General features: G+C 36.0%; 1 protein-coding gene across 4 annotated transcripts in view; it reads left to right on the top strand.

Annotated features, from left to right (window-relative positions):
- Window positions 1-15,009, top strand: part of nahoda (DOMON-like domain-containing protein nahoda) — a 382,855-nt gene that overhangs the window by 305,665 nt on the left and 62,181 nt on the right. For all 4 annotated transcript variants that reach the window (XM_081742555.1, XM_081742552.1, XM_081742554.1 and 1 more), the window contains exon 4: window positions 8,972-9,069. In XM_081742555.1, the coding sequence (XP_081598681.1) occupies window positions 8,972-9,069 (98 nt within the window). The remainder of the gene's footprint in view (window positions 1-8,971; window positions 9,070-15,009) is intronic.

Genomic DNA, 15,009 nt, shown 5'->3' with positions numbered 1-15,009 from the left:
CAGTCACTGCATTTATCGTCGGGTGAAGGTAAAAAAAAAAAAAAAAAAAAAAAAAAAAAAAAAAAAGAGTCACGCATTCCAAAGAAAAATTGGAAACTTAGGAAAAAAGTAAATACGCCTACCACAACATGTATGTGCTGTACTAGTAGAAAGTTCTATTCCAAGTTGGAATGTAAATAAACAATACATGTTAGTGGTTCATGTACACAGACACTACATACAGTACATTCCCAATCACGTATTCGTATAACCGACTTGTGTACACAGTCTGTCTATTTACCCTCTCATATTTTGATCATTTTTTACGCAGGATATACACAAAGTAATATTTGATAAAATTGTAACACACATTTATATGGGGAAAATTATACACAAAACTTTACAGCCACTCTTCCTTTCTGTTTTTAATGATAATAACTTACTTCATAATCGATATTATTGAAACTTGAATTGTGTATTACGTGATCTCCTGAAATTTATATGATTTTTTTTTTTATTGTTTCAATTGGCATCTGTGTTGATCGTGGGAGAGAGATCAAAAATAATAAATAGGCCAATACTAGAACTAGTGATCTCAAGTATTCGTAAGAACATAGTCAAGTACTAAACGAGAAATTTATGCTGTGCTGGACACAAAAACTGTGACTGTAAGTTTTTAACAGAGGATAAATTGCAAGATACAGTCTTATAATGTATTCAAGGATGATTCTACAGAACTCTCTGTGATTGAATGTGACAAAATTACCCTTTCGTCGTTTAAGGAAATTTTGTTGAGAATACTGAACTTACGTGGAATTTTAAATTGGTGTCAAATATAACGTCAAGGAATAGTGTATATCTCATTGTGTTGTGTACAGTGTAGTGACGTATACTGGTTTGATGGCTCGGGCTACCACTGATCTTCATAGTTATTATTATTATTATTATTATTAATAATAATAATAATAATAATAATAATAATAATAATAATAATAATAATAATAATAATAATAATAATAATAATAATAATAATAATAATAATAATGCATAAAATATTCGTAACACTGAACAAACAGTGTTGAGATGTTTTTGTTGAACTTTAATTTTCAGACATCAATCGTTCCTGCTATAGGTCCTAACAGAAGCGCCTTACTATCTCTATGCAGTTAGCTTGTAGCTTTTAGTGATGAAATGTTAATGTTTACTGGTATGATTTTCTTCAAGAGCCACCTCTGTTACTGACGTCGAATCATGCAACCAATAGCCATGCATATGTCCATCAAATTTTAGTTTCTTAGAAAATAAAAACTACATTTAGGAAAACCGGTGCACCGCATTCACCACAACTTCCAGAGCTGTTTTCCATAAAAATTGCGGGTATAATTTTATGTAGCAACTGTCATATTTTTTGTCTGCCCTTATTGTCGACTTGTACTCAAATTAGAACGAAGGCGCCTCTGTAGACTGTGAGTGAACTCAGCTATTGAATAGCTGTGGTGCCCGGTTGGTTTTGCCTTAGTGTCTCTTGCATTCTTACACTCATGCGTCTGCATTTTACCGAAGACATGTTTAGAGATTGGCGAAGGGGGGAGGAGATAGAGAGATATTGATGCTAAAAGAGTTATAGATGGGCAATAATTTTTGCTTCCTTCCTAGTGTAGTGCACGAACTTTGACATCGTTTCTTTTTCCATTGTCATAGCACCTGTTGTTCCGAGAGCATACGTCATAGAAAGAAAATCAAAGCCGAAGGCAATGCATTACAGCAGTTAAAATATGAATTTTAAGATGACAGCTTCAAAAGTTTAAGCCTAAAATATTGAATTTGAGGGCCCGATAAACTCTTCCTGTGATAGTTTGATTTCTATGTTATTTTTCTTCTCTTGACAAGTATGGAACCTAACAATAGCTTCGGATATAGAACAAATTCGCACTCTCTACAGCTTACTCTAAAGCAGAGCTTCTCAACCTTTTCGACTGGCATACCACTAAAGTATATTAATTATAATTAATACCACCATGAGTCGTGCCATTACTACTAACAGCTGCTCGCGTACTACCAGTGGTACGCATATCATACATAGGTCATGGCGCGAAATTTCTGGTCGCCAGGTTGACATTGGCGACTAGAAATTTAGAACTGGCGACCAGTGTTTAGTAGAAATGTTTTCTGCCTGAACTCACAGGGCTGCGCAGTATCTGTTTCGCACGAAAATAATTGTCACTGAGTGAGAGAAAACACGGAATTTAAAGTCTTCATAACAGACATGGAAAGTGAAGTCTTCAAAACGTTGTAATTCGCCCCTCCTTTCTCACCTTCAGTCAAAATGGTTTGCCTCATGGTGAGATATAGTTTCTCCCGCTGTTTGAAGCTAGAACAGATATGGGGACAGCCCAATGCCTACAATAGATCAATCAAATCACGTCACGATGTCAGTGATAACTAACTAAATAACAAAATAAGTAAATATATAATTTTTTTTAAAAAAAAATAGATATTTGCCTGAGATACCGTTATCACTGGCATAAGCGGAATTAGGAATTGGTTGCTGGGGGGCAGACCTTTCGTCTGTTGGGGGGCACGGTTAATACAAATCAGAATTGAAGGATCTTATAAGTAGCATTTTCGTTTTTTGTCAAAAAGTTGGGGGGCAATGTCCCCCTATGCCCCCCATAGCTCCGCCCATGATCACTGGTTACCTAACTGCTTTCTCTTTTCAGCCAATCAATCAGCCAATAAATAAATGAAGATGTAAGGAGGAACGACTTCCATCTGGCAATAGCCGTGAAATTAATCTCTTTCTTTGTCAAACCAAAGGCCATGGGGAGGAGGCTTTCATAATTTGTGAGAGATGCTCGCGACCATAATTTTTGGATTGGGGAGTGCGTCTGACTGAAATCTTGTACCCTGTCATAGGTTGAGAGACTCTGCTCTAAAGAAAAGATTAAATCACTTATTTTTAAAGTTGAGAAATAAAGAGGATAGAGAGTACTTTATTAACAATCAACAGAAATAGGTAAAAATTCTATACATGTTGATGTATGATTGTTTCGAAAACTAATGAATCTCTCGAAAAGATGCTGTGTCCGGCAAATAAAGTAATAATAATAATAATAATAATAATAATAATAATAATAATAATAATAATAATAATAATAATAATAATAATAATAATAATAATAAGCCCGAGTCGTAATGGGGGTACGTGGCCTTGTGCTTCGTCTCTTAGGTACAGCACTGATAGAAACCGATAAGTTTAGCAGCAACTAGACTAGCCTGCCAGTCCATTACATACGTAGTACACTGTTACGATGGAGTAAACGTGAATATATACAAGAGATATGATTTTTGCTGTCGACACTAAGCAGTGGTTTCTAGTGAATCTGTTAATAGAAAATGCAAGTCAGAGGTAGTTCTAGTGATAAAGAAAATAGCAGTTTGGTTCCCGAATTTATTACAATGCCTTTTCCCGCTAATTTCAAAACAAAGAAAATGTAGTTTTATAACCCGTGTATATATTTCAGAATCTGATAGTCCTTTAAAAATATTACACGTATTGCAACATATTTATATTCAGGATTCCGAAACCTTGATAAGCTCCCTACGATGATACCATTATATTCTCCCCTCTGACCTTAAATGAAGATTTTTTTTCACGTAAAGTAGCACACATTGTAATTTTTATATAGTTGCACGACCAACTGAAGGTGTTCCCAGTGGAGAACAATTTAAGAAAAGGAAATGTTCCCGATAAATTGTTTCTTTTATGTGGGAAGTACACTAGTAGCATACGAGGCGAAAGTGACATAATAAAGAATACATATATATGGTGTTATGCAACATATATATGAAGTTTTCTCATACGCCTGTATAGTATACGCATTTACACTGTTGGAAAAGAATTTTTGCAGAGACAGAATGTGGGAAATTAAGAGTACATTATATGGTAGTGTGAATTAACATGTAAAGTACATTGGTTTTAATGGTACGTTTCTCCTTACGCAATGATAAAGCTGGGGCTAGAAAAAAAATTCTTGACTTAATAATTCATTCTTGAATTTAAATTGAAATGGAGAGAGAGAATGATGCAGAAATACTTCAGAGATGAATATGACCGATCTTCTTTGTTGAGAAACATAGTACTTGTGGCTTTAAATTGTCACCCAATAGTTACAATAAAGATTTTAATACTTACCATGAACATACACCATTTAAGGTTCTAAGATTTACCATGAAAATTCTAATAGTTACCATAAAGATTTTAAAATTTAACATGAATATTTTAATAGTTATCACAAACATTTTAATACTTACCATGAACATTCTAATAGTTGTCATACAGATGTTAATACTTACCACGAAGATTCTAATAGTTACCGTAAAGATTTTATCACTTACCATAAACACTGATAGTTACCACAAAGATTTTAATGTTTACAGGGAACATTCTAATAGTTACCGTAAAAACTTTAATACCATGAACATCCTAATAGTTACCACGAAGTTTTTAATATTTACCATGGACATTCTAATAGTTACAATGTTACTACTATGGGCATTCTAATAGTTACCATAAAGATTTTAATATTTACCATGAAGATTCTAGTAGTTACCTTACATATTAGAGTCTTTACCATGAATATTCTTAAACATGCTAATAATTACCCTAAAAGTTTTAATATTTACCTTGAAAATCTAATAGTTATCATTAGGAGATTAACACTTTCCATTATGGTTCTATTAGGCGACTTAGCACGACGCGTTATACCAATTACGAAGCTTCTTATACCATAAAAGTTTCTAAATATTACTATAAATGTTTTAATACTTACAGTGAAGAACATAACACTTACCATGAGGATACTAATCCTTAAAGTTACCCACGAGACAAGAATCGAGTCTGTCTCGTTTCAAACACATCAACGGGTTATTAGATAAAAATGATAAAACCGGAAAAGTGCGCGCAATTCCATTGCAGCCGAGCTGACCAGTTTGCAATTCGAGTTCACTGGGGCTCAGGTTCACTAGCCTCAATGAAGTTTACAATATCTCAATCCTCCCTGCTGATTTGGCAGCTAACACGCATGCTTTCTTGTGCACGTAATGCCGAGTTCTAGTCCCTGTGAGAAAGCATTAAAACTGAAATTCATTTCTGTGGTTCAGATCCCTCCCACCTTAAACTATAGGTCCACTTCTCATATAGCCTCGGTGCTGGAAAAGGACGTAAAATCTCAATAAATAAATAAATAAATAAACATGCTATCCCAGACTCGCACTCGCTCAAGGTTGACTCACCATCTTCAATAAGGCTAGTACTCGTTTGATCTACTAGCGGTCCCGGATTCACTCGGCTAGTTCTCGGTGGGAACACTCGGTCCAAAGAGTGAAAAGCTTTTTCAGTCCAGTTATCTTGAGTGAGTTTTTTCCTGGATTTCCCTCATTCACACCAGGTAAATGCTGGGATGGTACCTACCATAATGATCCCAGGCAGCTTCCTTCCTTCCCTTTCCTCGGAGAGTGTGATCGCCGAGGGACGTCATCCCTCATATACCTGACGGGCTAAATGGCCTTAGGTGCCGAAAGCCCAGAAATCTAAATCCTAATCCTAATCGTTTGATCTAGTACTCACTAACCTCATTGGAGTCGGGCTTACTAAATGTCGAATTCATTGTTCTCAATGGGCTTTACTTATACTCGCTCCTGATTAGTGCTGTCGAATTTTTGTGACATTTGCGGTGTTCGGTTTTTTTCGAAAACCGGTTTTCTGAAAACCGAAAACCGCAAAAGCGGTTTTGGAAACCGAAACCGAAAATGCGGTTTTCAAAACCGACATTTCGGTTTTATGAAATTTCACTTTTTTCAAAAACCGGTTTTCGGTTTTTCCAAAAACCGATTTCGACAGTACTACTCCTGATTTTGCTCACAACGGGGTTTACACGGTCACAGAATCAATCTGGTATTCAGTAACCATTGATCCTGCGGAATTATTGAGGTAGAGCTCAATTGAACCCGAGAGCTGGGATTGTCCATTTGAATATCTGGTGTGGACGTGGTATTTCCTCAAATCATATCCGATGTTATCAAGTTTTTGTTGCGTGTGTTCAGTGGCGTACACAGAAGTTCATCAAAGCGGGGTGAGTTCAAGGTTCCAAGTTCATACTGCTCCAGGATTTTTGTATAGATAACTTAATATCGCGTTGAAGGAGAGTGCATTAAAACTTGGAAATCCTTGCTTTGCGTATGCCACTGTGTACATTTATATGTATTTATATATATATGGATCCGTTTCTTTTAACTCGTGTACGCAAAACTTCATCAAGGGAGATCAATCTCTCAAGTTCATGCTGTCCCAGGATTTTTGTGTAGACTATATGTCTTAATATAGTAAAAGTTTATATTTTTTTTATATAATTATTGTTGAAGAAGGGTGGGTAAGTCAAAACCAGGAAACACCCCTTTGTATACCCACTGTGTGAATTTATACACATTATGCATTTCTTTCAACACTACTGTTTACCTTGTTCGATGAAAGTGGTAGTATGTACTGTACTTCGTCACACTTCCCCAGAAGCTAGGTGTAAATGTAAATAAACAGTTGAGTAACGCAGAAGGCAAATTTAATTCATCTTCCAACCTGATGGAATGAAAAAACAGAAAAGAAAAGTGAAAGTAACAATTTCCGTTGCAGTTTCTTTCTTTTTCTTTTAATCACAGAAAAACGAAACAAAATACAATCGCAAAGCGGGTATCACTAGCAGTAAGTAATCTACTCCAGGTGTATTGCTCAATTCATCTTCTGCGTATAAGAAGCTGTGTAAAAGATACGGAAGTGCCGGTAGCTTAAAGCGTGGAAACCAAGTCAGTGGAGCAAATAAATAATAAGAAAATAAAAAAAAAGTTTTGTCGGGACACTACCAGAGAGATATATGTGCATGTGTGGACAACAGGATATCCTGTCTTGCACCATGCATTGAATCGATATCTCACGGGAGAAACAAAGAAGTGAAAAAAAAATCTGATTAGAGAAAACAATTAAGGGAATTCTGAGGAAAAAAAAATATATTTAAGGAAAGACCCGGAAGAATTACCATTGCAGTACCGCCCCTTTTCAACTGCACCTGATATTGAGTAATATTTAAATTCGTTATCTAATACTATAGGGCCTTATGCAGATTTGTTCTGACGCGTGATTAGTGTCATACTAAAGAGTTCGACGAACATGTTTCCTGCAGTAGTCAGGCCTTTAGTATGACGCTAATCATACGTCAAAACGATTCTGCATAAGGCCCTACATGTTTACTATTAAGCCAGATAACAGAGAATAATCAGTAGAATTAACAGTGGTGTTGCCGAAGATTTATTTTCTGAGGAGAGAAGGGAGTTCTAGGGATGCGCACGAGACGAGTCGAGACAGGATTTTCCTGACAAAATTCGAGTCGAGACACGGCTCTTCCAATAGAGAAATATACATTTTTCGAGTCGAGACATCACTTTTACAGCAGATTTTCGAGACGAGACAGCCACAAATCTTATCTCGTGTCCATCCCTAAGTTCAACCAGATGGATATGTTAATAAATGTTGTCTGTCACTAGAGGTGCTCATTCCTCAAAGGCTTGGGTGTAACCCGGACAAATTTATCATTTCCCCCCAAACTTGCCATTCTTTTCCCCAAATTCATCATTCTCCAATTTAATTGTGTCATTTTGAATGAAAAATTATATACCGCAAATATCATGCGCTAAGTTAAAATCAGCCTATTGATACCTTTGGTTGTCACTTCGAATCTAAACAGAGGCAATCTTAGGGGACGTCACATCGAGAAAGTCGTTTTAAACTAAGGGAAGAACTAACGTATAAATTCTTGAATACAGTTAGTACATCAGATAACGTTTCTTCCCTTAGTTTGGAACATTAAAACTTTTCAATCTTACCGATGTGTCTTCCCTCATGAGCCGCCTCTGAATATAAATGTTCAATTTTAAGGGAGTAGACTACTAACTATTTTTTCAAAAGCTAACAATTTTTCTTTAGTCCGTTTTTCGTAAGTAAAAAGAGATAATGAAACATAAGTTACTACAATAATAGATAATGTTATTCTACACCCAAACATACGAATCAGAAGAATTTTCAGTGTTGCTATCCATAGAAATTACAGTGTGACCAGAATTTGAATTACCCAAAAATTTAGCTTAAGGCAGCGACTAGAAAAATTAACTCAACGGTAACTGACGAATTGTCATTTTGTCTTTGTTCCTTGTTAACTACTTTTTAAATAATATTTGTATTTATTTTGTAATAACTTATATAAGTCATTACAAAATAAATGTGTCATTTGTGTTGTCATTTGTTGGGACTTCGCATTGTGTACATTAATTTTAAAGTAACTGAAATATAAGTACTAAGTAATTGCATGCATATTATCTTACAGTCCACAGTCAAAGCATACGAATTACTGGCAGAAATAACTAGTACGTAGAAATGATCTTTTGAAGACGAACGCTGCATCATTCCGTAGGGCCTCAGTACTGAAAAGTGGTCGGTCTCCCGTATTTTTTCCTATCAGCAATTGAACCACCCACAATACTGAAAGCGGGCGATTAATTTCGTTATCGTGGAATTGTCAGGCACTCCTTATCTGGATATTTCTGTCTAAACTCGTCTACAACACGTGTATAAAAATGATTGGTGAAATAATGTTCAACAATAAAATAAATTGTTGGTCTTAGGAAATCGACATGCTAAAACACAATTACACCACAATTCCTGAGTAAAACAATCTCTGAGTAAAACCAGGAATGAGAATAAATTTAACATAGACGCAACAGAGTAAAGCCAACTGTTGGAGAAGGTAATTTTGTTTTCTCACAGTGTAGTCCCTGGAACCAGGGTAATAATATTAAAATTACTTCTATTTTTTAGATTTAAAATGCTAATAGCATAAAGGTACTTATTACTTGTATTTATTTATTTATTTACATTTATTTGTTATAGGGTGGTTACAAGCTACAATTATTGGATAGTCTGCAGAGGCCAGTACTTGATCTGACTCCAGTTACTGCTGATTCGGAGTTTGTGAAAAATGACGTCACGTAAGTGTAGAATTTATTATTTTCTTAGGAAACCCGTTCTTTGTTTCCTTGTTCTGTTCACATTTTGTCACTAAATGTATCTCAAATTTTGATCTACAACAATATCGTTTGCACACCTGTTATAAACATGTGTTCCGTATTTCCATCGTACACTTTGCAGTGGCTTTTTTCTCAACTTACTGGGTACTTTGCCTCCAAGTTTCAACAGTCCTTAGAGTGGTCCGTAACCAAATTATAATTTACTACATTCGTATATTCACGTCATCTTATGTGATTCTTATTCCTTACTCTTTATTTTCCCTATAACATGTCTTCCGTGAAAGAAGATATGGTGGCCCTTTAGGACTTCGAGTTATTATTATTGCTACTTAGTCCTCGGTCTATTCAGATTTTATACCCTTCTAATGATAGTTATTAAAATCTGCTGAACTTATTGCACCTTTCTTAAGCGAGGGTATAGTTCTCTAAAAGCGTGATAATAAGCAAAAGAAACGAAAGCTTTTCAAGATCGTCGATCATCTTGCTAACACATCCAATGAGCCTTAAGTAAACAAAAAAAAAAAAAAAAAAAAAAAAAAAAAGTCACTCGCTCTATAATTAATGTTGGACCGTTTCTGTCATTTTAAATCAGGGATGACAAATCTTTTTTAGCTTTGAGGACTGCTTTTAATTTCAGAAATCACTGCCAGACTACTTTTATGTACATTAGATCGCTAGATGCAACTATAAAACAATAACATGATCGATACAGAGAGTATGACACAGAACACCGCAGGATACTTCTCACGACTTGCTGGTCGGTTAGTAGACCACGGTAGAGGGGTTGACACCCCTGTTGTAAGTGGGCTTTCACTGGTAAGCTGCTACTAAATCACCCGACAGCATTGACACATGACCGTTGCAATTAATTGGAGTGAGTATGGCAGTTGGTTGTACTGGCATGGGTATTTGGGCGTGCCCATGAGCCCGCACATAGTAAATGAAGTTGTCCGATGTGTTGGTGTAGGCATATCAAACTCGTATTCTGCAGGCCGCATGCGGCATTTGACTAATTTTTCTGTGGTACTCAGTTCATCCCGATTAAATAACAAACAAACAAATAAATTATTTACAAAATTGTACCGACGTCGAGGAAGTGCCAGCCTTTTTACAGATGAAATTAATAGAAAGTCAGTGCATGTCAACTGGAAAGTAGAAATTCAGCGATGTAAGTACGGTATCCCCGAATTTTACAAATACTTACTTGCGCTGATCCTAGAGATTCGCAAATTTACATCTTGCATGACTTCTGTGCACATGAACACGAATGTGAACACACTCGATTCTGTTTAATGAAGGGAATTTAACACGTTTTCCACCCCTAAATTCACGTGACTGTGGACTATTTCCGTTAAATAAGGAGTCCGTTGAAGACAGTTTTTACTGGAATATCAAATACGGTGCTCGTATTAATGCATGGCTGTTATTTAGCAAACATGAATTCGCCAGATAGTATATTCTTGCAAATTTACTGAAAAATCTAACAGTGCGTAATAAGTGAATGGAAATATTATCTTCTTGTTTGTAATGGTACCTAATATAACACCATAAAATAATAATAATAAAGTTTACATAACAGTTTTTCATGTGCAATGTATGTAACTATCAGAAAAGCAGAAATGTATTCTGCGATGTGCAAAGACAATGAGACGAGAAAGCAAAGCGAAACAATTTGAAACAAAAGAAGGTAACCATGCACAACTCAGGCGTGGGACAGTCATTAGGACTAGCATTGTGTGAAATATTATTGTCCAGCAAACTTTTTTTTTTTTTTTTGTACGTTCATTAAAAAAATGGGGAATTTATTCTGATTGTTGTTTGTGAGTTCTGATACAAACCTCTGCCGAAGTACAGTAAAAGGCGTGTGTGTAGTCCTGCCCCCCCCCCCCCATCACGCAATCCTTCGAAAACAATTTCAGTCATTTGTACTTCGTTTGCTCCCATTTGCTCCGCAGTTTCTCCGTTTGCTCCCCTACCGTTCCCGAGAAAATAGAAATTTAAAGTTGGGGGCCAGAACAACATGGTCTCAGCCCCTCACCCAATAGCAGAGAGCAACGGATGGTAGCGAAGTTTCACTACCCACGATTATGCCTTTTATGCCAAAGGACACGGATGATTAAAGCAAGTGAATGATGATGGAAGAATTGGTGGAATGAAAGTTTTGGGAGAAACGGTTAAGGTACCCCGAGAAAACCCACGGACACGATGTTGTTCACCATATACTTACTTGGCCGGGGAATGAACCAGGAACCTCTAAACATTGTTTTTGAAATGTCCGCCATTTCTGTTTTAGTAAGTTGGCAGCACAGAACGTTACACGATTTTCATCTGTTGTGTTTGTGGTTAATACTCACGGATCGCCAAATAGTGCATGATCGTTTTTCTTTTTTTTCTTTCTTTCTTTCTTTCTTTTTCTTTTCTTTTTTTTTTTTTTTTTTTTTTTTTTTTGTATGGGCAGGTATGGAGCGCTTCACGGCGGAACAGTGTGTTGTCATAGTGAAAACTTACTACAAATGTGGCGAATGTTGTGGAGAGGCTGTTCGCAAACTCCGTGGAATGTTTGGTCAGCGTCATTACAATTGACTTATTGGGTGCATTACGTTGACCAAACATTCCACGGAGTTTGTGAATGGTCTGTGCACAATATTCACCATATTTGTAATAAGTTTTCACTATGTAAACCCGCTGTTCCATCTTGAAGCGCTTCATTCCTACCTGCGTTCCATGGCTAATAACCACAAAGCCATCAGATGAAAATCATGCTGTCAAGTTACTAGAACAGAAATGGGAAAATGAAATGAAATGAAATCTTTTAGTCTCATGCTTATGCCGGCTAGGCTAAAGGAGACGGTGATGATGAGAAATGAATGAAATGGTGAATGAACAAAGTGGGAGGAAACAGAAGAACCCCGAGAAAACCCACGCACACGTTGTTCGTTCACCACACAGTTTCCTTGGCGCGAGCTGGGATAGAACCAGAGATTCCACGCAACAGAGGTGAACGCTCTACCACTGAGTCAGTGCAGCTCTTAAAACAGAAAAATGGTGGATTTCAAAAGTTGCCTTTTTATGGGACAATTTTTATTAGTAATAATGTTAGGAAAGCAACACTCATCTTAATAAATGAAGTATATGCCAGGACGTGGCTCGCACTATTAATATTCAAATTAAGATTACATACGTAACTTGTTAATGAAAAAACTGTGTAATACCAAAAATAATATTTTAGTATACTGCAATGAGGATAAGACACACAAAGGGGAATGTCGTCCCATGAGAACCAGAGGAACGTAACTCCAAAAATGCGGTTTTCATTTTGTTCATGTTTGGACATAATTTTGAAAGCCCCACTTGGTGTATATGGAACGTAACGCCATCTGTTCTCCTTGTCGATCATCTGTTGTAATGTAGCTCAATTACCATCTTATTAAAAATACATCTTTCTAAGAAAATAATATTTTTGTCCTCTCGCCTGCAAACCTACGAAAATGGAGTTCCTCTGGGTCTCATGCGACGATGTAAACATTGTGACGACTGAAAACCGGGTTTTACTTCCGCTGACGGCCCTACCCTAAGATAAAAATTTAGAAGAGATAATACCTATCCGAACCTAAAGTAACCTAAAATCAATTATATTGTAGTAGGCAATCGAGATGAAAATTAGCTGAGAATGCACCACGAGCATTGCCAGAACGAACTAAAGAATAATTAATTTGTCTTATTAACATTTTCAGGCTTTATACCAATTGTTCTATGTAGGTCTACTTTATTATTATACTCATTAAACAATTCTTGTAATATATACATCCATTTATAATTTCTTTGGGTACCACATGTGTTTCCACATGCTTTGTTTAAGAGTTTTGTTAAAATGTTTTAGAATATGTTGTTTTACGAAGACACATGTTCAAAATGGAGGTCTCAAAATGGAAAAAATCGCAAAATATCATCTATCTGTGACTTACGGTTCCCGAGATATGGTTCGTTAAATCTCCCAAAATCCGAACTTTTTTTGGCCAATATCTCAGGAACAGTAAGAGTGACGCGAAAAATAGTTAGTTTTTGATGCTCTATGGAATGGAGGGCTCAAAATTGAAAAATTTGCAAATAACACACACACACACACACAAAGCCATAGAGAATTCAGTAACGAAAATTTAGAGGAAATGGTACCTAACCGAACCTAAAGGAACCAGCAACAAGTTATATTGTAGTAGGCAATCAAGATAAAAATTTAGAGGAAATGATACCTAACCAAACCCAACCGAACATAGGCAACCAAGATAAAAATTTAGAGATGATATCTAACCTAGTGAATGTAGGGCATGGAAAAAATGGGAAATTTTGAAATAATTACGCCATAATCGGTAGAACCGTCTGCGGAAGTAGTGCCAAAAACCGGAACAAAATATAAATCGTCAGGACATCTAGAAAAAAGCCTTCAAACGGAGACTGTTCCGGTTCAGGTCCGCAACTAGAGGGGGCTAGGGGGCCTCACCCCCTAAACTTTTCGTGGCCGCTCCAGACCTCAATACAAAATCCTATTATTAATACAGAAAAACACAATTTAGATATTTGTAAGAGAATTTCTAATGACTTGGGGCCCCTAACTTATTCATGCCCCCCCCCCCCAAACCTCTGTGTCTGGTTTCGGGCCTGTTCCGGTCCAAACAGGATGTATGGTAACCCAACCTATAGTTGGGCTCCTTGGATGCCAAGGAGCCTAAGTTAAAAACAAAATGAAGGAATGGACTTACGTCATCATTCAATTCTGTACATGGACAGTTTTCTAAACGTATTTTTGTAAACTGTAAAATATTATAGATCATATGCTGCATAGCTATGATTTTGATTGCCAATATAACAGAGATATGGATTTTCCATGAGGTGTTAAAATTTCAGTTTTGGACTTAGGCACTTGACACTCAGGCGATCCAGTTGTTCTTGTTGTTGAGAAGGAACTTTTTTTTTTTTTTTTTTCTAGTTGCACTTGTCTTCCTATAACTTCAGCTGAACCTTCTAAATACGTACACTGTAGCATCCGTAACTGCGTAGTAGTTTAATGGCCATATACAGTACATGGAGAATCATTTAATTGCTTTCTTTAAACTTTTCCTGGTCTTAATGACGATCCTACTTCCTTCCCTACTGCTCACTTTATGTGTGTCTGGATGTTTCAGTTCAAAGTTCATGTTAACTTTTTAAAACAATAGATAATTTCACTTCCGCAGCATAAGCCATTCAATAATAAATCTGGAACAACAGAAGAAAAACAACTCAAATGTCATTACGTACATTATGGTCTTTGAATTATGGCTAATAACTCTAGATTGTTTTTACTATTATAAAACTATTATAAACACGTTGACTCAAAACATGTCTTTCAACCTAGGGACCATTGTTTTATCATATTTAATAATAAAATATAGATATTATATTTGTATGATGCGGAGAATAATAGTTCTTCTAACATGTATCGTATACTTCGATCTTTTCAGGTAGATAATATAAATAACAATTTGTCTCTTTCGTCCAGAACACTTGTTATTTTCACCAATTTGTCACAAAATGTGAAAAGTAGAGGTGCCCCCGTCTTTATTTTGGGGAAAGTGTCTCGCGTCGAAATGTGGCCTTTAATAATAATAATAATAATAATAATAATAATAATAATAATAATAATAATAATAATAATAATAATAATAATAATAATAATAATAATAATAATGGCACTTATTATACAGAGACTTCAAAAATAAGGAAAACCTCACACCAGCCGAGAGGTAGCAATGTGTCTAAGTTTAAGCTCACATTTTAATTGGTGAAAATCAACTTCTCGAGGCAGCAGTAGTAATAGACCTGGGAGTGGCAACAGCTGAAGGAATAATAACAACAAACGATATT

Source organism: Thermobia domestica, chromosome 16, assembly GCF_964235325.1.
Source record: "Thermobia domestica chromosome 16, izTheDome1.hap1.1, whole genome shotgun sequence".
Lineage (NCBI taxonomy): Eukaryota > Metazoa > Arthropoda > Insecta > Zygentoma > Lepismatidae > Thermobia > Thermobia domestica.
The sequence above is the reverse complement of the archived record's forward strand: the minus strand, read 5'-3'. Positions and strand labels throughout refer to the sequence as shown.